Consider the following 23,916-nt stretch of genomic DNA (forward strand, 5'->3'; position numbering starts at 1 on the left):
AAAGACAAGTAAAGCTTAAGAAGACCTTTGAAGGTTTCCAAGAAATAAGGAGAAAAACTTAGCTGGCATAAAAAGGCAAAACCAAGTCTCCACCATACTATCTGCTGTGAAGGAGCTTTTTGGAGCTTAGGTCAAGCTGAAAAGGTACGGTGGGGAAGTTTTGTGGATACCTACAGTAAATTCCTCCCAAGTAAAAGGGGCTGCATGAGAAAAGTTACACGGGTACTCTTACTACTTTCGCAAAATAATGGAACTAATTTCATGGCCCAACTGGAAAGTAGAACTACTATCTCAGAAGCAAAGGAAGAGAAAGCAAATCAAATGGGACAGGGACAAGCTAAGAAACCACTGAAAAGCAAAGACAACTGCATTTCTAAGCACTACAAGAGGAAGGGCAAGGGGCAGGACAAAAAAGTAGTTATATACTCAATATCATAAGCTAGAAAAAAATTTTCCTTGCATGAAGAGCCCAGACAAAAGTTGTAGCAGAGCTGACAGATGCTACCTAGGCAAGATCTGCGGTAGATTTTAATTAATGTAGTTAACATCATTTTGAAATCACTATCAATAACTAAGTAATAAAAATACACATGCAATTACTTAATATTTCTTCTCTTAGGTGAAGATTAAAACCTACCTACCCTGCCACGCAGCTCCAGAGTTTGCTTCCTTTCCCAGAACACCTCATCCTTCTGTCTGTGTCACACAGACCAAGCTAGCACTCATCTCCTACTACTAAGCACCCCCAGAACTGAGAGCCGGGGAGATCACAGTGCTCTGTGGGACCAACACCAATACAGGCAAGAGGACATGTTGAAAGCAGAAGGGGTGCAGGGCAGCAGGATTAATGCACTGGCACAATGTAGTCACTCAAACTGCAGATAACCTTCTGCAGCCAAACCAGAACGCCACTTCACCTGGAGAAGCATTAGGTCCCTGATTTAATTACATTTTAAACATACTATGCTTATGTTAAGCTAGACAACTTTCTGATTAGCTTCCCAAATTTAGATTTAGGCATAAATACGATGACCTAAAAAACAGTGCCAGCAAAAGTGACACCAATTATGTGGGCATAAATGGATAAGTAAAAAGCATAATAAAAGTGTTCTGCAGCAAGCGGGGAGAAATAAAGACCTAGATATGTATCTTAGTGATGCTGAGCTTGCTCTGCCAGCTAAGTATCTGTAGGCAAGAAGATATGAAACAAAAGTAAAAGAAACTAGTTTGGACAGACAGAACCAGATCTGAAGAAAAGGCACTGCTCTACAAGATAGTAGCCTAAGATGGTGATTGAATAAAAACAGAGAAAATTCCAGTTCAAAGAGTTAAGTTCAACAGTTATATTCAAGATAAAACTTACACCATGTTTTGGTCATACATCTCTCTATGCTCAATTTTAACTAGACAATACCTAGTGCTAACAATCTACAACAACAGAAGCTCTAAGCCCAGAGATGACACAACCATCTTTCACCTTTTAAAAATCAATCATACCCAGTCATCATGATGCCTTTGTTGATAATAAAAGAATTACTCATGTCCTGAAATCAAGGTCAGCAACTGTCTATGACAGTTTCTTGGGCAGGAATTTTTTTTTTTTTAATAAAACAGCAAAAAAAACCAAAATAAACCACCCAAACCATCCTCCTCCCCAAAATATGTTTTTAGACATAAATGTACAAAAAAATTACAGTATAATCTACTGTCAAGTAGAAGACCAGAAAAGATTAAAGGTTCTCAGAAGCACCTAACAACACTAGGAAACAGAGATGTAACTTAACTCTGCTGAAGACAAATACTGATGAGATTCTCTATAAAGTCAAATGGCTAAATAAAAAAAAAAAAAACAAAACAAAACAAAACCCAAACAACAAACTAATAAATGCCATCACTTAGTTACAGTCATTTTCCTTGCTAACTTGGCAATACTGCTACTGGGCTTACTAAATGCTCATAACAGCTATGATTAATTTTTGTCTGGGCCAATGGAGAATTGGGTAAGACTTCTGAGAGACTTTGATCTTGCATGTTAAAATAATACAATGAATTTAAGACAATCACCAAAGGCTACTTACAGCTAATAATTTATGACCTTAAACAACCATCTTACTATTGTTGCACACCAGTATCTCCAGTGCTCCACTAAATTACACTGGACAGTTTATCTAAAAACCTCATTTTTGGGGTTAGGTTCTTCCATGACATTTATTTTCCAAATTGCTTGCTAATTCACTCCTAGGTATACTACTTTATAAGTAAAAAATTGGTTTTTTAAAAGATAATATTTCAGTGGGTTCACTATAATAAAGACCTCTAAAGTAGTAACTAAAAAGCTCTTTTTAAATGCATTGCCAAGCAATTTCTATAAAGTAGCTTTCTTATAAAATATGTTTTAAAGATATGGGTAATACAGAAAGCATTCAAGACAGCAGCGCTGAACATACAGCATTAACTATTAGATCACAATAAAAACGAACAGTAATTACCATAGGCAAGTTGAGCCACATGGTGAACAACACTGTTTACTTCAGAGTTCTGTTCCATTGACATGCAGCTTTGTGTGGACAATCCATTTTCTCCATGGTCAATAATCACTGCTTCAACATCGTCCTCAACATTCACAGATGCGTAATCTATTAGCATATGCAGAAAGAGAAACAAGTAAGACTAGACACCATTCTGAGTATCAGATGACAACTGTAGTGCTTGTATCATGTCTAGCATTATCTGAATTGTACCATAGCTAATTTAAAGCCAGTTTCACTTCAGCATCTAAATGTGAAGTCACTTTTAAACACAGGCACTGAAGTTTTAACACACACTAGAAGGGAAGCAGATTACTAATGCTTCGTTGGCAGGATTCCTGAAACTATTCAGTACCCAACTCTTCCCACAACGTCCAGCTTCAACAGGAACAGTTATAAGCCAGTACCAAGCACTTCTCAGAACTCCACTATTTACAATCAAGCATATGACATTAAATTGGTTTAGAAATTTTACTTTCATAAATAAGAAATGCTTAATACACTTGAAACAAACCAGTCTACAATCCTAACTGCATATTTGGTATTCAGATCAAACCAAACATGGGCTCCTGATGAGATGCTGTGCAGAAACACTGAATGGCAAATCTCCAGTACCAGATTTTTTCCTACATACTACATCAATAAAAAATGTCCTGGTTTGAGAATAACTGTATTATAGCTATTATAGCTAGATCTGGTGTTCTGGGGAGGGAGCAGAATTTATTCTTGATGAAACAAATTAATGGAAGGAATCATACCATGAACCACTAAAGGTAGTAGATAAAACTTAAATTCAGCCAGCACACTTGCATAACACTAGTTATATGAACACATGCTGTATTTTCCACAGGATACCCTGTTCAGTGAACGGGATGGACCGAGCTCCAGGAAGGAATCAGGCTGTGTAACAGTGGTCTGGTTCTTTACTCTTAAAGACACAATTCACTCCAAATCATGCTCTCTTCTCTCTGTTCCAATTTCTTAAGAGACCAAAAGGTGGGAAAGAAGCTGAATTCCGCAGGCCAAAGTTTTCCCTCTGGCCATCTAATCTAATTATTTCCCTCTACTCCCATCTAATCCAGATGAAACAACACAGCAGCGTTTGGATTTGGCTGTCATCAGATTAGGAAAGACTTCACCAAATTGAGGGTGTGCTCAGAAACACCCATCAATTGCCAGGCAGTCAATAGCTATGTTTACAGTAGTAAATGAAACCAAAAAGCTAGTTGGGGCATAGTTGCTCTGCAAAAAGGAGTTTAGCTGAGTGGACATGAGCTGGGATATGTCACTTAGGCTCAAGAATGGTTCTCGACCAGTTTTAATTAGCTGCTGTGAGGGACCAAGAGACTGTGAGAGACTGGCAACCATTTTGTCTTAAAACAACCAAGCAGGTAGCTGCAAGCAGCTGAAATAGGACATGCCCTGCAGAGGTGGGGTAGTGAGCTGTTTGTGGGAGGCTTTCTAGTGGTTGTGCCTCGAAGAAGCTTTCTGACAAGGGTCTTCCTGGGAAGTTTTCTAGCAGCTGTTTTGGACATTTTGTCACAGGTTCAGAGTCGGAGTTTTGCCACAGGCCCTTAACACAGCAGTTGGGTAAACAAGTTAAATGGGATAAGGGCACATCAGCAACACCCCCCACACCCCCCTAACTCCCTCAAGAACTTTCAAGAAAACCCCACAAGGCTTGCGTGAAGGACTTGCACGAAGGGCTCTCCAACGAGGGTATGAAGCAGGTGGGGGGAGAGCGGGGACGGGGACACACACCAAGCCCCCAGGCATGCGCCTGCTGCCTGAGAAATCCAGTTTCTACTGAGACTCCTTCCTCACTGGATCCAAGGGTGGTGATACTTACCTCTCCTTTTTTCTCTTATCTCTCCCCTCCCTCCTACTTTGTTGTTAGGAATACTTGGCTACAGCTGTTAGGTGTCAAGTTTTTTATTCAAAATATCTGCTACGCCAAATTTAGCCACACTTGTGTATAAGTCATTGTTAAATAAAACACATTTTGGCATTTAGGAGCCATTGTCATGACTCCTGCGCTGGGATTTGCTGAGCGAAACGGGGTGTTGAAATTTTCCCTGTCCCTCCTGAGTCATTGTTGTGACGCTTGTGTGCTGCAACAGACTACTAAAAGATCACCTCCCCCGAGCCTGCCGAGTGGGATGGGACATCTAAATTGGTGTCACGGACAGGATAGTCTGAAACAGCAAGGAGGGTTTGTAATAAGAAAAAAAAAGGGGGGGGGAATATCAGTTGGAGTGCTGAGGAAAGGAGAACTGACATTCAGCTGAAGCCGAATTCTCCAATAGAAGATCATGGCAGCCCGAGATAAACCCGATCTTGACTGCTCCCTGCTGTTGGATTTGTTAAAAGGATATAAAGCATGTCCCACTCCGCCAGGTTAACGGCTGGGCGGAGAAAAATTGGCAATCTCTGAAGAAGTAGTTTGGCAAAAGAAAAACATCTTAAGGCTGGTAAAGGCAAGGCAATTAATTGTCTGTGGTGTTCTGGGGGTGGCACTAATAGCCACCCAGAGGGACAAACATACCATTAAGCAAACGGAACATGAGGTGAATCAATCCCTGCAAGCGATAGAGTATTTCCATACATTCTGTATGGTATGTCTAAATATTTTGATGGTCTTATTTTGTACCAGCCGTGGAAACTGGTTTGCTACTAGGTGACTGTAAAAGTAAGATTTGGTAAATAATTATTAGAAATCTTATACTAACACTGTGATTGAAACAGTAGACAAAAGTATAGTCAAGCAATTAACTAGTAGAGGTAGTTACTCATAAGTTTTGCAGTTCTTTGCTCTTATGACTAGATGTTCCTGTACACTAGATAAGAACAATGTTGAAACTGACCACGTGACTGAAACTGCGTTAAGCTTCAAGGTCAAAGAACAAGGACAAGAACAAAGACTTCAAGGACAGCCAACAATCTCAAATGGATTGGTGGTCGTAAAAGCTGCCCTTCAACTCAAATGAATGCTACATTGCACATGATCGGATGTAGGCAGTACTATGATAATCAGTTACTATAATTTGTATGTATACTCATGCGATTAATATGTAATTGTTACTCCATATAACCTGTTTGTGCTGAAGCTGTGGCATGCACGCTAGGTGGAATTATCCCCCGTGCATCCAGCACTGCAATAAAGAATGCCTGCTTTCTAAAACTCCAAAACAAGTCTTAGAGAGTTTCTTCAACTGGCTTTCCGGTATCACAAGAATTAGTTAAAGTGCAGGTAGAATTAGAGGTAGAATGAGCTAAACGGCAACAGGCTGAGGAAATAGTAAAAGAAGGAAAGAGGGTTGTGGAAAACCTTCAAGACAGCCTGCAGGAAGCTTGTATTAGGGAAAGAGACTTAAAGGTGCAACTAGCAGAGTATGAAAACGATTTAAATGGCAAATCCAGTTTCTCTAGCTTTGCAAAAGAAGCTGATATTGTCAGCCAAGAAAGTGATCCCAATTACCCCTGGAAAGAAATGGAAGAGGCTAAGGCTAAATCCATGTCTAATCCAAAGATGCGACCTCTCATTAAAATGGAGGTTGAGTAGGGGGGGAGATGCGGAAAATGATCAGCCAAACATTATTGTCAAACAGATACCCTACAATGCGACCAAGTTAGCAAAATTGCAAGAAAAATACAGCAGGCAAGCTAGAGAAACCAAAACTGAGTATGTTTGGAGTTTCTTTGACTGAGAGAGACAGAATAAAATTATTGGAGGAAGAAGCTCAGGGATATTGGGGTCCAGGGGTATTCCTGACTGTGGATGACCCACGGGAGCCCTGGTCCTTGACTCAGTGGGCAGCATATTATGGGGGATTGGACCCCATCAAAAGAGGAGACCTGGTTGCTATTCCTACCTCCAGGCTGAGTTGGCTTATGAAGAGCATAAAAAAGGCAGCTTGTCTCCAACTTACACATGATACACATCTTGTTGTGTGTCAACCCTCTCCCATGTTATTAATTGCTAACCCTGATAGAATGACTCCCCTGATTAAAGGGCTTCCCGACTCCCTAAAGGTGTATGCGGTACAAATTCAGGACTAAGAGCAATTTTGGTGGCCAGACCCGGCAGAGGGGCCACTCTTACATGGGGACAAATTGCTCAGGAGCTAATAAATTATGGCCGCTGGGTGGGCTTAATTGGTAAGGACATGAAAGCCTCTGCGGGGGTCCGTGGACCTGAAGTAGAGGGTAGGATGTCCTATCTACCCAGTAAAAGTGAGGTGGGTGGGGGATCGAGAAATCAGCTACGGAAGTAAGGGGTTAAGTAAAGGACTCCCTCGAGAACTAAGGGACGGCTTACCCCTTCCGAATTTACAATTGTTACTAAAATGTGGAAACCCATACGCAAAAATCTCCTGAAAAAAGGAGGCGGTCCCTCAATTCCGATGCCTCAAAAAGTCGCCGCCCCTACAGCACCGCTGGAGGAAGGCCGTAATTCTCCGGAATCGGGAAACCCCTTCCGCGGTCCACTAAGTGAGCCGGGGGACGGCCGGTGGGTTTGCATTAGAAGGCTCACAGAAAACCACCAGGGGAACTCTTAGTAACTTTTGCCCTGGGTCCCTTTAAAACGCCGGTTACCTTTCTCGTAGGCACAGGGGCTCAGATGTCAGCATTAAACAGTGAAACGGCAAACCGAAGCGGAAGAGCACCCGACAAAAAGCGTATTTGAGTTACTGATGTTTTCGGAAATTCCAGACCTCAACCTACGGCCCGAGTGCAAAGCTGGTTGCCCGGGGACACCACTCCCACTGTAACCACAATGATAATAGGCGTCCTTCCCACCAATATCCTGGGATTAGAGCTATTAAAGGGGAAAGCCTGGATAGATTCTAAAGGGAGAGAGTGGAAATTTGGCTCCCCGGTTGTTCCGATTAGGCTTCTGCGAACTGTGCCGCAGCTTCCCCCCCCTCTAAAATTGTAAACGTGAAACATCCTCTACCCCTGGGAGCAAAGGAGGTTATCACCCCAGTGATAAAAGAGTTACAAGAACAAGGGGTGATCACCCAGACCCACTCCCCATACAATTCCCTTGTGTGGCCCGTATGGAAGCCAAGCGGAAAGTGGCGACTAACCATAGATTACAGGCGCCTGAACGCTAAAACCAGCCCTTTAACAGCGGCACTGATGTACTTAAGAAGTGATGTACCACAAAGGTCTTGTGAAATAAGATACCCTTTGTATACACAAGGCATGCCTTGCTAACGGCTGTGGCCCTGAAGAACTAAAATACCGCTAAGAAGAGAACATCCTACCCCAGGAGGCACCGAAAAGTTTAATAATGGCTAATAGGCATGACGTCAGCAAAAATCTTCGATAACTGGAGGAAAGGTAAAGGCGGCAGGGGGGAGATCATGACCACCGACTCAATTCCAGACCAGAAATACTTACCCCCTAACTGTCCTTGAGCATGCGCTGTAGAATAAAAGAACACTGTACCTTTAATTCAAAACGGGGAAACTTTAACCCAATAGAAACTGTGCTAGGTAAGTGACTACCAGTAATAGCTTTGGGGAAGAACTTTGGAAATTGAATATGAATAACTGAACCGTATAAATTGCTTGTCCGTTTAGGTATGAAGTGTGCTAGCTTTGTGGATTACCATCTAGCCCCCATCTTTGCGCAAACATGAATTGGAATAAAATACCTCTGCTCTGTGTGTATATTGGCATTTCGCACACCGGGTAAATGACCCCACTTGTGGGACAACAGCACTGCCAAATATAGCTGAGCTAACCTCCACCATACAAGAACAGGCCCATCCAATTTTAGCTACTATTGATATGAAGGACATGTTCTTTATGGTGCCCTTGCAGGAGAATGATCAGAACAGATTTGCCTTCACAAGGGAAGGGCCAAAATCTATAGCTAAAGCAACTCAGCTGGAGGATAAACATTGACCAAACAGGAAAATACAGAAAGGGAAAACACCTCACTTCCAAAAAATATCTTGATTAATTACAACATTTCTACAATGATGTAGAAGCAATGCAGCAACAAAACTCAAAACTTTTAACCTCTAAGATGGTGGTCAGGATCCTCCTCATCCCCAGGGCTTTTAACTTCCATCACCCATTGCTGAACATGGCTGCTCTCATACAGGGAAAGGAAATTATTCCCTCTTCAAAATGGCACTCTTAATGGACAGTCAAGAAATTTTGAGATTAGAATACACGACCCATTTCTATGAAGGTTTATCAACATGACTGGTCACTGCAACGATAAGGAAAGCTGCTCCAAGAAATGCAGACCCACCTGCTTTATACCAAGCACCACTTTTCTTAATGTATTCTAGTTGTCTTGCCTCTAAAGTCAGTGGACAAATTTAAATGTCTTTGCTGTAGATTGACTACATTCATCACCAAGAGAATGTCTGTGCTCAAGAATATTTTGTTTAGAAGACTTGGCAGCTAATATTAGCTAGTTTAAAAAAAAGGGGGGGGGGCGGGAGGGGGAGAAGCAGTTCTTATCTTATAGGCCTATACATATCTTATTCAGGCAAGGGAAAACAACTCTTAATGTTACTACTGTAGTCATTCTTCCATGTGAGGACAACTTCATCCATTCAACTACAATCTTCACACCTTCAAAAACTTGTGACAAAAGAATTCCAGCTTTTTACTCATAGTCTTAAAGAAACTGCAACTTAGTCCTGTTAGCAATTCTAAGTATTTCTGATGCTTCTTAAAAGTGCTAGCAATATGGAGTAATACCATCTATATAGCACCAAATAATATTAAATCCAGATCTGTCTCTCTCAAGTAGAAACTACAAACTGCCAAATTCCATGATTAATTTGTACTCCTAAAAAAAAAAGAAGCCATCAAGATTTTTTTACTTGTGACTTGAATGAAGATGCAACTGCATTTCTTGTGCCAAGTTAATTTCATTGTATTAATTAACTCTACTGACACAAAATATCATGACATAGATATTTAGACATTTCCAGTAAGTCTAGAAAGGAAATTATAAATTTAAAAAGTGTGATTAAGAAAATATTTTAAGCTTATATGTTTCAAATAAGGCTTTTACTGTGAAGTGAATTACACATTATAGTAGGATTAAACAGGGTGGTTTATCCAGTCATTGGAAGAAGTTATCAGTTTAAGAGAACTCTGACTTTGTTTGAAAACTGAAGTGACAATCATCTAAAATTAGAAAACATCACCAAACTAATTTCCTTCTCAGACTCAATGCATGCTCTGGGTTATACGGTATAGACTATGACACTATTTTCGGTAAGGCAGTAGGATATGCTATAATATAAGGTAGAGGTTCATTAAAAAAATGCATTGTACAGAAAGATAGTTGTAGACAGAGCAGTGCTGTGAAGTGACCAAATTAGAAAGCCAAGATTGGAGGTGCTCTTTTTAATTTAAAAGCTGTTTATGTTCACCATTTAGAATTCTTTCACCAGGAGCTCTTCTCTGCTTCTGCACAAAATCATCAGGTAGCAGGTATTTGTAGAAAGTTAAAGGCACTTAATCGTGAGCCCAGCTTTCATAATGATTTACATGCAAAAACATCCAACTGTGTGTCTAACCCTGCATCATAAGTTACACTGTTATATTAAGTTACAGCTTTTTATGCATCAAAGTAAACCCAAGCATCATAAGGAATTTATTTCCAATAGAGAAATACATGTAAAGGTAAATATGACTTGAAAGTTTTCTCTCTTCTTTGGAAACTCTGTCATTTGATCAACATAATCCAGCAACCAAATGACTGCTTATCTTTTTACTACTGCTCAGTCACCTATCCCAAAATAATATAGTAGTGTAGGCTTTGGTGAAAAGAGCTGAAAACAGAAGAAAAATGTGAAACATAAGAATGAAAGACAAATAAAACCAAACTGCAACGTAAAGAAAACTCGGGCTGGGGAAACACAGACGGACCACCAAAATAACTTAAAGATGGAAAGACATTGATATTAAACATCAAGAAACACTAAAAAAAGGCAAACAAACAAACCCCCCCCACAAAACCCCAAAACCAAACATGAACTCTTTCAAAGCCAGAGTTAAGACAAACATAAAAGTCCCCAAAACTCTGTAGCAACTACAGATTACATACCAACGCAAATCAAGCAAAGCAACCCTACCCAAACAACTAAAAGATATATCAAGGAAGTTACCTGGCTTTAAACTAAGTCACAAAAGGAGGGCCAGCCAGGATTAACTTGGACCACAACTAAATCCTGCTCTATTTCTGGCCTGACACTTAACTCTAACATACACAAAAAAAGGAACTAACAGAAGGAAGAGCACAGGGACACCAGCATCATAATGCCTTTCAGGGGTAGTATCATCCCATCCCAGCTTCAAGTAATCATTTGCCTATTAACTCAATCTCATTGCAGATGTAACCAAGAGTTTTAAGCACATTTCTGCATACTATGATAATCAAAGCTACGAGCACAGAAATACAGCCACATCTGATGCACCAGCTGAAGTCTGAAGACAAGCTGACAGACAACTTCTCTTCCCCCAAGTACATTACTAATTAAATACACCACATAAACCAGTGGGATAAGGAATGACTTGTACCGAGTCAGACATTACCTGATGAATGCTCTCAGTTATTGCGGAAATAGAAACATAGGTAACCATGAGGTATAGAATGGTAAGGAGAGGCAAATGAGAGATAGCTGAAGGCACTGAGTAGTACTAAATCCTATCCCAACATCTGTTACAGAGTTCCTGGGGGCTGCTAGCAAAATCACTAAAACGAAATCAAACTTTTCACAGAAATCCAGTATTTTTTTCTTCATTTTCTAAGAGTTCAGTTAGACACATGTCTGTATTTCTGCAAACGTGATCTCAATACTCCCAAGTGCAACAGACAGCCATGGAAGCTACTGTAAGAGGAACTACACTTTATAGATACTTAAATGCTGCACTCAGAAAAACTGGATACCATATACCTCAAGTCGCATCCTTGGATTTAGCATATTTCTGATAATTTTGTCCTTAATCTAGACAGGCTGTCACAGATCAGAGACACCAGAATACTCTACCACAGGTAAAATGCTTACTAACAGTCTCTGAACACTGAAACAATAGTTAATTTAGAATGCTGTAGTCAGAATTTGCATGACTGAAATTTGCAACAGGTTAAGACAATGGGATCACGTATTGAGCAAATACAAACCAAAATACAGCAAACACAAAGAAGCAGAATAATGAAACCAGATTTCCCTTGGCTTTAGTTTCATATTTGGATTACTGAGATGCTAGTAAGATCAAAACTCGAGGTAAAACAAATCTTAGAGAGGCCTCTGATGTCTAATAAGATCTGAGCTCACACTGCACCTTTTGACTGAGGAATATTATTAATGGCACATCTTTTCTATTGCCAAGGAATTTAGAACAGTCTTAATATTTGTTAAGATTACTAAGTTATAGACAAAGCCGATCAGGAGACTAAAAAATTGAGGACAAAGGAGAAGGCACAGACACCCAGTGCATTACCCTGCACGTTTGCTTAATTGGGAGTATATTAGGATTGCTATGCTCCCACCTTCCTGCACCTCAGTCCTACCCCCTTACTTCGTGCTGACACTTATATAATTGCACAGTGAACTGGCCGAAGCCTAAACACACCAAAAATGAAATTATTTTTTATCCAGAAAAGCTCCCTGAACCTTGAAGTCACACAAGGAAATCGGGCATCTGAGCAAAAGACAACTGAAACCTCTTGAGAGGGTAGGGGACTGTGACGGCAATGACAAGCTAAGTAAGCTCAAACTGATGTGAAACTGTATAAACATTACTCCTGGGAAGGGCAAGGTGAAGCGTGTAACTGACAGAAATAGACCTGGTTTGATCCTAAGTAAGTGAAGCCCATATACCTCTAAGATACAGAAGTTGCAGTACGCATTACGTCTTCGAATGGGAAGATCATTAGGGCAGGCATCTCACTTCAGGAGCGTTACTCATCTCCGCTGGAACTCGGGTTTTGTATCCGAGTAACAGCAGCGCTCGGGGACCTGCTAGGGCCGAGACGTCGCTGTTCCACAACGAAGCCTTCCCCACGTTTTGCCGCTACGCTTACCCACCATTCGAGGGCTAAAGAAAGCAAAAGCTTCCCCCGCCGCAAACCACGCAACTGCCGCTGTGACCCTCCGGCCCTACACCGCCCGCCAGATCATCGCTGTGGCACGGGCGCATTACGTCGGAGCAGGAACTTCCCCGGGAGAGCCCCGCTTCCAGCGCTACCGCGGCACAACCACGCACGCCGGCCCCTCTGCCCACGGCTCAGCTGCGGAAGAAGCGACGCTGCAGGGGCACCTCGGCAACACGCGTCGCCGGGGAAAACGCGCGGGCCGCGGACAACGCGGGAGCCCGCTGGGGCAGGTACGCCGCCCCGCGCGCCCGGAGGGGGAAGAGCGGCGCCTGCCCCCCGCGGGGACCCTCGGCCCGCCCCCCGCGCAGAAACCGTTAGCGCTGCCCGCCCCGCCACCCCCAGTCCGCACAGCGCCTCTAACCGCCCGCGCGCCCTCCGCGCCACGAGCCACCGCTGACGCGGCGGCGACGGGCAGAAGCGAAAGCCAATGGCGGCGCCTCGCCGTGCCGGAACCGGCGAATAGCGCCGGGCGCGGTGGGCGTGGCTCGGCCGGCTCGGCAGAGAACGCCGGGGCTGTCGCGAACGATGAGGGAGCGTCCGCTCTCCGCGTCCCGTCCCGTCCCCCTCTCTCTCGGGGGACCGGCAGGGCGGCGGCGGCCTGGAGCCTTACCCTTGGCGGACATGGCTCGCTGGGGCGGCGGAGCGCGGGGTCCTTCTCGGGTGGGCAGGGCGGCGGAGCGAGCCGGGGCTCCGGCACAGGCAGGTGTGGCCGGAATGCGGCGTTGGAAACGGAAGCGGCTTCTCCGACGTGAGCAGTGAAGCGTTTTGAACCAGTGCGGCTGCGCGCTAGGTGGCGGGGTGGCCCGCCTGGCGAACGGGAGCCGCGGGGGCGGTGCCGCCTTCCCCCTCAGCCGCCCCCCGGGGCCCGGGCCGCTGCCGCGCTGCTGGCTCTCGCGGTACGGAAGGTGGCCCGGTTTGCTCTGCTCTGCTCTTGGCTCCGTGGCGCTGCCGCGCTCCCTGCTAGCCGAGGGCAGCGAGTTCGGTTTCACGCAGGCTCCTCCGTCCCCAGGAGGATGGAGGGCTGCCGAGCCGCTCCCCAAGTCTCTGCGGGAGGGCAAAGCCGTGGGTAACTTCAGGTCCGGCCACCGCGGTTCTGGAACGGCAGAGCCTCTTGTGCAAGCCGTCCGCGGCCGCAGGTTTCAGCATGCAGTAGTGTCTGGTTATCTTGCCACGCCATCAGATTCTGTTTTGGTTCTTTGCGAACTACTTGTTGGAATGGGAGGAATCCAGTTACAAAGGGGTATTAACAGCTGCAAAAGGTTCTCCTCGGAATTTCTGACTACAAAATCGGGTATCATCAGGGCTGCAGTTCATACAGGAACACTCCGGGCCTTTGGGAGTGACAAAATGTAGAAATTTCAGCCTCACCTACCTATATTAACAATTTTGTGCCTTTCGCCCTACCTCCTTCATCTCTATACGCCAATTCATTTTTTTTAAATCAGGCTTGGAGTTAGGGGGTTTGGCAGGGCCACAGGACACCCTGCCCAGACATTCCCTGGCTGTGTTTACGCTCCCCCCCTGGAGGCACAGGGACCTCTTTGGGGAATATGTTTGTGGAGGGATTGGAAGGAGATCCAGGGTGGTGATGGGACCTGATCTGCTTATGGCCTGGGGCAACAAAGTGCCCTATGACAGCCTGCAGGACCTAAGCGCAGCTGAGCAGCACCATGGAGATACTAAAGCAGAGTAACAGAAGGGCAATCCCTTTCTCCAGGAGGTGAAAGAGATGTCTGGGAAGTGCTGTGCAAGGAGAGAGTAGTGTCATATTAAATTTCTTTCTAGCTCTTGCCTGGGTTGAGAGTTCTCTGTTCTGTGTGCACGTGTGTGTATGTGGGTCTGAGTGCAGCACCAGCAGTCAGCTCATGTGTCAGAGGGCCTGTGTGCCTGTGGTGCAGCAACTGGAGTGAGTGCGGGTGTGCGAGCGAGTGTGTGAGCACTAGTGAAGGTCAAGCTGGACTGTCCAGCCAGTAGGTGAAGTGGCCTGGGAGCCAGGGATGTCTCTAAGGGTGAGACTGTGGGGCAGTTGGTTACTGGAGACCAGAGGAGTCCTTGCCAGCTGCTGGAGAGACCGTAGGGTCTGGGGGGTCTCAAGGTGTGAAGGGGAGCATGCATGTGTCTAAGGGGAAGACCAAAGGGTGGTAGCTACGGGGGGATCAGGGTGCCCTGGGCAACACTGAGTCTGTGAGTGGCTCTGTGTCTCTAAGGATGTGGCCTTGGTGGGGCTGGCTATTGGGAACCAGGGGAGTCCCAGCTAGCTCTGCATGTTTAGGAGACAGGGGGCTGAGATGGTCTGCGCCAGCAAGTGCAGTGGGTCTGTGGCCTCAGGAACTTGCATGTGCCAGCAACTGGGAGGACTGAGTGTCTAAGACTAGCTGCTAGAAGGATCCACATTGTTAATATGCATATGTGCATATATATTTTTTTTCTTTTTTTCTCACTAGTGGACCTCCAACCTGCTCAGCTGGAGAGGGAAGCAGGATGAGGCTGTTGGTGCTGTCTGTGTTTGTGTGAGGGATGCGTGTGTTTGTCTGTGATCAGTGTGGCTGGTCACATATATATTTACATATGTGGTATATATGCATGCTCTTGTGTGCATGTGCCTGACGGGAATACACCCTCTGCCTTGCTACTGATGGAACCTGTGGGCATGGAGCTGTGGCAGTCTTACCTCTCTTGGGTGTTGGATCTGGCACAACGTATTTTCCTCCAACGTATAATACTCTATTTTTAAAGTTTAAAGCTTATATCTGAAAGATTCAAGGCCGAGAGAACTACTAAAGATTTGAAAGCCGATACCTGTATAGGTGAGAAAGGCATAATGGCTATATAGCATGCAGATAATTGCTTATCTGTCAGAAAGCTTGTGTAAGAATTACACACATATATAAGGACTATTTATAAACTTAGCCTTATTTCCTAATAAGCATTTTGAGAGAACCCGAAGGATTAGTCAGTGCTTCCTTTATCACTTTCTGATCTTTAGCAGGTTTTAAAAGCTTTTTCTCTCTTTGACATAGATGGCAAGGTAGAAGACCAGCATCTGCAAGCCCCATCTTGAACTGAGTCAGTGCAGTACATCCAGTTTCTTGCACAAGTTTCTTCACCAAAACATATCAGAATTTTATGATGCTTTCCAATTAAAGTACTGGGCTGCAAGAACATTGAGTAAACTATGAGTTTCACTTTCCCGTAAAGCTCGAGTTGATGGGAGAATGCCTGAGTAATAGGGATCCCAGCCAACAATGCTGTATTCAAAATCAGCTTTTATCTTCCCTTTATTTTTTCTGCAGAAACAGAGGAACTTTTTTATGATGGGGCAACATTTTGTGTGGATGTATGGAAGCAGTCCCTGAAAAGAATGATTTGGGACCAGGAAGGTCTTGGGAGGCCACAGATGCTGAATGGCATACTAAGACACAGACTAATAAGTGAAGTACCAGAGTGAGGGATAGGGGATATTGCTGCCTGTGGAAAGAAAGTTCTCAGGGCAAGGATGAAGAAATGTTGGATTTGAAAGGAAACAGATAGAAAAAGTTTGTTGGATATCCGATTTCTGTAGTCTTGTGGGGCAACGGTATTTGGAGGAGCTAAGAGAAGAAAGATATTTAAGGTAGGGCTAAGAGGAATACAGTCTTTAGGAAGTGAAGCTAAATGAAAAGGAATTATTTGACACACTAGAGGCTGTAACGTTACAGCATGCTGGTTTAGAAAGTTTTGTCTTGAAGATATAAAGTGGTAGGCATAATTCTACAAATACTGTTTCAGTGGCTTACTAATCATGTAGAAGGCAGGATGCATTTCAAAAGAAAACTGAAGGAAGTGGAGGTAGGCGGGAGGTTTTTACAGGGAAAGGAGTCAGCTAATAGTTAATGCATTTGAATGCAGAATCATGGTTTCAGAAGGAGTGAGAAAACCTGATCTACAAAGAATTCCTTTTTCTTGGATCATTTTGACTAGAAAATTCCTGAAATTAATTTGTTGGCCATCTTTCCTGGTACTTAGAGTTATGGATCCAATAAAATAAAAATACAAGTTTACCTACTTTAGCTGTTTCTGTAATGTCTTCATTTCAGGTTTGAAACTTGGTATTTTGTAGTGTTGGACATTTCAAACGGCAAGTGAAGTTGTGGACTAACTCCAGTTACACACTGGCCTTCATAGATCCCAAAACTTTTGTGCATTGAGTTGAGGAAACTAATAGAAATTACAGCCTAAATTTATCAGGATTTTTTTGATGGTTCAGCTGGTTTGGCAAAGTGAAATGCACAGCGATGTCCGGTGATCAGAGCCATATCTGGGGAGGATCCCTTGCTTCCCAGACCATATCCGCGTTACGCAGAGCAGCAGACAGATGTGACCAGCAGTGTCCCTGAGAGCAGGCACTAACATTCAGTACTTGCAATGAATGCCTGTGCTAGTCCCCTCTCTGAAATGGGATTTCTGTTGTGGATCAATGCCTCTCTATTTTCTATAAAAGCTCCAGCAAGAGATGGAGATTAAGACATGCCCGCTGCTTGCTGGCTCAAGGAGGACCCCACCAGATTGTGTGTCCGGCCTGAGTTGCTAAGTCTCTGAGAACACTATAGGAAGACTGCATAGGAAGATTTGTTGGGTGGTGGTTGAGTTCCACCCTGGGGAGAAGGTGCCAAAATTATCAGTGTGGCATCTAAGTTTTAACACCCATGTGCTTTATTATCCTCCAACCCCCCTGCCCAAACCTGTAACGCTTCCCATGCATGGTTATATACATTCCTTATATGTATCTACACAGCATGCTGGGATGCTTTGCTGAGAAGCAGGATAGTACAACCTGAGAGAAGCTCGTATATGCAGTGATACTACTTACAGTATCGAGTTTGTATTATCACTGGATGGGCCTGACAGTTGCATGCCATGTATGCATACCCAAAGGTACACGCTGAAGCCTGGATTTTACAAAGACTTAAAAAAGTCACTGACGTCGCATATGTTGTAAATAGTTACAATGCTTTCACCTTGTATATATAAAAAAAGCACTGAGTGTCTTTTATGTAGTCTTAATGTTTAACCTTCTCTTCCACTGAGCATGAAAAAATATACAGGCATACAGCGGGCAGATGAAAACCAGCTTGTGCCTGCCTCTCCTGGCTAAGCTCTTCCTACAGATCTTGCTTATCTGTGTTTTTGGATTGGGAAAGACACACAATACAACAGGAAACGATCTACATGATCATTAACTTCTTGACCATCTGGTTAAAGCAATTGTTATGCAAACGGATTCCTACTTGGAGACTACTCTAAGACCACACCCGTCAGGGCAATCCTGGTATCCTTGCAAAGCATGATTGCAGATAGCCCAGCAGCATTCCCCAAAGCGGACTTTTTTCCATGTGCTCTAAAGCACGAGACTTGAGCATTTCAGCTTTTTTCTAGATGTATTCTTTAAAACACCAAGTACGGTGTTGCAAAGCTACTGACAAAATGACAGCTGAAACCAAAGTTTCATGATTCCCCTCCCCTTTTCCGGCAAGTATGCAATTTTCAAAGAGACGTGCAGGGGCTGTCATTTAAACACTTAACTTCCATGTCCTGACTTGTCAACCTCCTGTAACCAAACTGTTTTAAAATAAAGTAGTGTTTGCACTTCTGTGTTCATCATTTATGGCCTGCTTTTTACCCACGGCTTGTTTTATCTGATAAGGTTCAGTCACTGGATTCTTTATGCCTTGGGTCTGAAGTGTTGCAATTTCATGTTTTCCAGCTGACGATAAAGTCTTTCCACTATTTTTCATCCCAGCTTCCTTTCTCTTACCTGTGAAAGACAAGGGGCAAATTCAGCACTTTTTATATTCTGGCCAAATTGTACGTGTGGGCAAAATTCCGCTTAAAGTCAATGCCAGTTTGGATACAGATTTCCCCTTACTCAGTTTATAAAAACAATTAAGTTGAAGAGAAAACACGATTAAATGGTTTGAAAAGCGTAATGAGCTGAGACTTACCTTTGGAAATAGCATACTTGTAGTCTGTAGATAAGACTTCACATCTCATTAGAAGAAAGTAAAGAGAAGGTGTGATTTAATTGCAGTCACGTTTATTTGCAGTTTCTATACACACTTTCTAGGTAATCAAACTTCTCCGACACATTTTTTTGAGAGGGGTTCACAATGAAACTGTCACTGTTTTTACTAAAAATAAATACAAGACTTAAAGTGTTGCACAGCTCTAAAATATACAAAGGCTTGGATTTAATGTAAACTTTGAAAACATTTTACAAAAGAAACCATCTTTGCAACAATTTAAAAAGTTCATATTTACAAATATTACAAAAATACAAAATGGATGCAAGTCCATAAACCATTGTCTTTTCTGCCAGCATGAACTGGTGCTAGTACCAAAATAGTTACACTGTAACCTTCTTAATTTTTTTTTTAAATTCTTTAAGTCATAACCTACAGTATTTCTCTATCTGCCACCATTGCAGCAAATGCACTCAATCACCGACCTTTGGCAAAAGCAAACATATGCTTTATTTGCTACAACTATTCCATGTCCTCTACACTGCCACAACAACAACAACAAAAAAGTGGGACAATGTTATTTTTCAGAACACACAGCTGTATAACTTCAGAAATCATTTCCATAACATCAGTGCAAACAACGGAACAGTAGGTTAAAATGATAGTTCAGCAGTTTACCTGATGCATGTACTGTACCCTGTCTCAAGAGGTGAGTGATGTTCCCTTCACTCTACAGCTTGTCCTCTGGTGCCTTAATGGCACACCTGCAACACTACAGGGGTCCCTGCCATGCATCTTCTGACTCCCACATTTGCTACAAACTTTTCTTCATAGTGAATCTCTCTTTATTTGGGTTTCAATCTGCTAAATATAAACTAGGAAATTAAACAAAAGAAGTAAGACTATATTTTAATGGGATTGTTCTGTAGCCGTTCTGTATGTGAAGTATTGCCTCACCATTCCAGTCAAAAAAAATTTTTTTAGTGTATATTTATTTATTTATGGTCTCTATTAAATTATGGATTAGTAATAAAAAGTTATATCATCAAAGTCAATTCAGCTGTATTCTCTTTACAGTTTTGAATGACTATTTAACTCAGGGCTATTAAACATCTTGTAAAAATGCTCCTGGTAAAATTTTGAAGGAAAATGACTGAAGATGACAAACTAAGGATTTTCTGCCCAATATCTAAACTTCCTTTACTCATGTTCTCCAGAAAGTGGTTTGTTATATGCTAAATGTTTCCTCTTAAAACATTTCTCATTCATTCACTTCACTTGTGTTCAGACTTTTTTTCTCAACTAAGCTACTAATATTATTAGCCTTTTGTTTCCAAACCCTTGCTCCCATTACCTTTTTGAAAACTATTTTAGACTTCTAGATTATTTAGACTTCCCTATTTTGCAGGCCTTCAGCTGATGGACCATGCCTCTTCCCAATGCACATACCACATGCACGGTGCCTCTACCTCGCACACCAAATGCAACCAGGCTACAGGAGGACAGTAGCAAACTCTGAATAATATATTTCTTGTGGTAAGTGCTAGACAAAATCATATGTGAACCTTATGGGGAATAACATTTGGGATTTGTTAAACTGTTCTGACTTGCTCAGACTCTTTAAATTCCTAACAGTTTTAGGTAGAACCTTCCTCTTTAAAACATGCTCTGCCCACTTTTAAAAACTCTCAGCTTTATGCATTACATGATTAAAAGCAAAAAAAAAAGGTAAAAACTGATTTCACACATTCTGCTTCCCTATCATTTACTTATGCTTAAAGCCAGCTTTTAGTTGATTTCTTTAGTACCAAAGTACGCTCTTTCTGCCATCCTACTCGACCTGTCCTACTGCACACCACATTCCTCCTCGCACTATTTTCTCTGCACTGACCTTTCCTCTATTCCAAACCATATCCTACAGCAACCAACACCAACTGCATCAATTTTGGACAAAGAGGGCCTTGTTCTCTGAGTAGCACGGATGGCACTACATTGATGGAAACCGTGGTGGCCCACAGGAGAATCGGGCCTGTTGGTTTTATTCTGTTTAAAAATTAAAAGTATAAAGTGATTCACGGGTTAAGTTTTAAAAGTACATGTTCTTGCAGTTTTAAGACAAGAAAATTCAAGTAACTTCAAGTAATTCAGCTTTTATTTCCCTGCCTTCATTGGTATCAAAGCAGCTGCTTTGATTTGTCTCCTTTCCCACCCCACCCCAGTCCCCCTCCCTGTTCCACGTTTCTGGTAAACCCAGACAAGATCCCAACTGTACGTGGCTGGCACAATTAACCAGAGCTCTCCCCTTTCCAGCTCATCAATGGATATAAATAATGCATACACATACCTATTTCCCAGCTACGTTTTCACAGTGTCATTTTTGTAAATATTTAGGTAGCATGAATCTCATCAGCACAAAGAGAAAGCTTCACTGAAAACTCATTGCGGATATTTGCTGATAAATCAAAAGCGCTTCTTGCATGCTTATAATTTATTTGTTTCCTTTACGAACCAGAAACTAAGCATGTTTAAAGATTATAGTTACCAGGTTATGACCATGTTCTGTATCCCAATAGCCTAATAGGAATATGAAAGTTAAGTACTATTTCTTCTCACATCTATTCTCTCTGAAGCAATCCCTGCAAGAATAAAGGCCCAGGGGAGGCTGTGGGATGGGACCCTTTGGGGCTTTGTATCAGACATGACTTTGTTCTGTTGGAAGCACGCTCGCCTTTCCCCACCCATCCTCACGGTAACCCTCCCAGCTGTGCTTTCCAGTTAGCTTCTTCAGAGCTGCCTTGGAAAGACAAATGGTTACTTCAATCACAGTCAGCCTTTCCATTTCCTTAGCTAAGGCGGAGAATTCCTCCTTTCCACTGCTCAACGTTGTCCTTCGGGCTTATCGCACTGAAAGTGGTTATCGGTGGCCATGTGAATTTTTTATGTTTGATATGAAAATGGTATTCACAGAATACAGTTATTACATTTGACTTCTTTTGTCTTCTATAAACAAAGTTGTTATGCAGTAAATTGTTTGCCACATCCACTTTTTGATAGTTCTATTTACAAATTTTTATCAAAAATATGGTATTTACATATGTTTTGTTAATTTCTTCTAAATTTTGTTTCAGCTCATTTTAGTGTAGAAAAATACCAATCCTCAAGAGCATTTTCTTTTTTTTTTTCTCCCTAGGGAAGCACTATAGTGAGGGATTTGCTTCTAGATGGGCAGATTCTGGAAAAAAACCAACCCAAAGTCACTTTTAACTCTATGGAAAGTGTATAGCCTTGAAATTTACAGTGACAACGGAAATGAGAGTGGGATAAACCAAATGAAGCCAAAAGAAAACAGAACATAGTGTATCTGCCTCCTTTTAGAAAATATAACGTAATAAATAGCTACAGCTGTAGTCCTCTGTTTCCCCAGCATCTTACAAACACTTTTAAGCATCAATATTGCCCTGCAACTTTTTTCTTTTTTTTTTTTTTTTTTTTTGAATGCTACAGCGTTGGCCTCTTACATCCTTACAGAGCCCGAGTGGTGTCGGCAGCCTGGCCATGGCGCCCACGCAGCCTACGCTGAGCTCTGAGAAGACCGATCGTCATGAGGGCTGCCATCCGAGTTCTCCGTCTCTCCTTCAGAGATGGCCTGCATCGGAGTGTTGTACAGCCTGCAGCGCACACTGTACCGGCTGCTGCTGGCTGCTGGAGGTGCCCTTGAGCGCCCCACTCTTGAGGACGCTGACATGGGAAAGCTCTTGGAGGAGAATCCTTCCGCGTTGACCCTGGGGGAGCAGGGGGAGAGTGGGGACAACGCATCAGGGCTCGCTGCAGGCGGAGACTCCTCCAGGCTTTGGGGGGCATCTGCCATCAGCTCTCCCGGAGACTTGGGCAAAATAGGACTTTTCAGAATTTCCGTGGCGGACATCCTGTAGCTGGAATCAGATCGGCTGCCTTTTTTAAGGAGCAGTAGTTTAAACTCCTCATTGGATGTGTTGGACTTTTTGGCATTCCTGTATATGAGCCCAGGGGACCTCTGACTGCTAATGGGAGCGCCCACACTACCGGCCGGTGGCACATTGCTGGCAGGCAGCGTGCTGCTGGAGGGGGGCTGGCTGCTAGTCCCAGATGAAGCTCTCAATCTGTTTCTTACAGAAAGGTCTCCAGAATCCTTTCTCCCAAGAACTTTCCTTTTTGATCTGTAAACACACAAAGGAACACTCTTTCATACATTATCTTTGTAGAATAACACTTCATGCTGGTCTGGAGTTTCACAGATAGATTGACTGTGCTTTCATATTAGCTAAAGTTCTCTTAATCCCTCTGTCAAATATCAGAGGCTAGCAGTGACTGATGGCACTTTAAGCCGTGAGAGCTGTTGTGCAATGAATGAGGGACTGAGCCACAGAATCCCTCTCAACATCACCCAGTTCTTCCAAAACAATATATGCACAACCAGCATACAGAGTCTTAGGTAATAATACTCAGCTTAACCTATTCAATATCAGAAACCTGTAATTTCAGTTGTGATTGCAAATTTCAGCTGAATACAAAATACTCTAAAATTGAAGAGATGCCTTCTCATCATTCTTGCTACAATGACTCACTCACCAGAATAGAGCTGGTGGGCAGAAGGCAGGAACCGCTGCACGTAGTTTTCTTTGGAGATACGTATGTTTGTTAGAGAGAACGGCCTGATGTTGTTATCTGTCAAGCATCCTACAGATACCATGAAGATACTCAGAGTGCACACCAGACCATAATAAAGCATCTTTTAAAAGCTGCCTTTTAGAAAACTAAACTCAATAAACTAAAGAAGGTAGTTTCAGGACAAGACTAAACCATCGAATAACCATCCTGCAGCTATCGTTAGTGAGTGACTGTGCAGGGCTGCATGTTACCCTTTCCTGTTGCTGCAAGAGTAGGTCACCTGTGAATGACTGCAAACAGATCCTCCGTAGTGCGGGGTTTGTTTGGAGACACAAAGACATCCTCAGCATCAGCCTGCAGCTCCTCACTCAGTGGAGACATGATGGACTCGTCACTTGGAGAAGATTCTTAAACAAGGAAAGAGTCCACACTATGAGTCAGACCCCGCTGTGCTTTGCAACAGCACCACAAATGCGAGGCACCAGCTCGGCTCACAACCAAGCAGCCAATACCACCATACAGACTTTATCCTCTAATCCAAACATCATGAATGTTGCATGTTGGAGCCCATAAAGGGGGCACAGGTAGGGACCAAAACTGGG

General features: G+C 43.0%; 2 protein-coding genes across 4 annotated transcripts in view; both read right to left on the reverse strand.

Moving 5' to 3' along the window:
- Nucleotides 1-13,800, reverse strand: part of BEND2 (BEN domain containing 2) — a 33,507-nt gene extending 19,707 nt beyond the window's left edge. The window contains exons 1-2 of the mRNA XM_069770297.1: nt 13,279-13,800; nt 2,490-2,636 (exon numbers count right to left, since the gene is read on the reverse strand). Of these exons, the coding sequence (XP_069626398.1) occupies nt 2,490-2,636; nt 13,279-13,291 (160 nt within the window). The 5' untranslated portion in view covers nt 13,292-13,800. The remainder of the gene's footprint in view (nt 1-2,489; nt 2,637-13,278) is intronic.
- A 4,921-nt stretch (nt 13,801-18,721) lies between these two features.
- The window catches only part of NHS (NHS actin remodeling regulator), a 268,450-nt gene continuing 263,255 nt past the window's right edge, over nt 18,722-23,916 (reverse strand). For all 3 annotated transcript variants that reach the window (XM_069770295.1, XM_069770296.1, XM_069770294.1), the window contains 2 exons: nt 23,595-23,721; nt 18,722-22,863 (listed from right to left, as the gene is read on the reverse strand). In XM_069770295.1, the coding sequence (XP_069626396.1) occupies nt 22,239-22,863; nt 23,595-23,721 (752 nt within the window). In that variant the 3' untranslated portion in view covers nt 18,722-22,238. The remainder of the gene's footprint in view (nt 22,864-23,594; nt 23,722-23,916) is intronic.

The sequence above is a fragment of the Haliaeetus albicilla genome, chromosome 25, assembly GCF_947461875.1.
Source record: "Haliaeetus albicilla chromosome 25, bHalAlb1.1, whole genome shotgun sequence".
NCBI lineage: Eukaryota > Metazoa > Chordata > Aves > Accipitriformes > Accipitridae > Haliaeetus > Haliaeetus albicilla.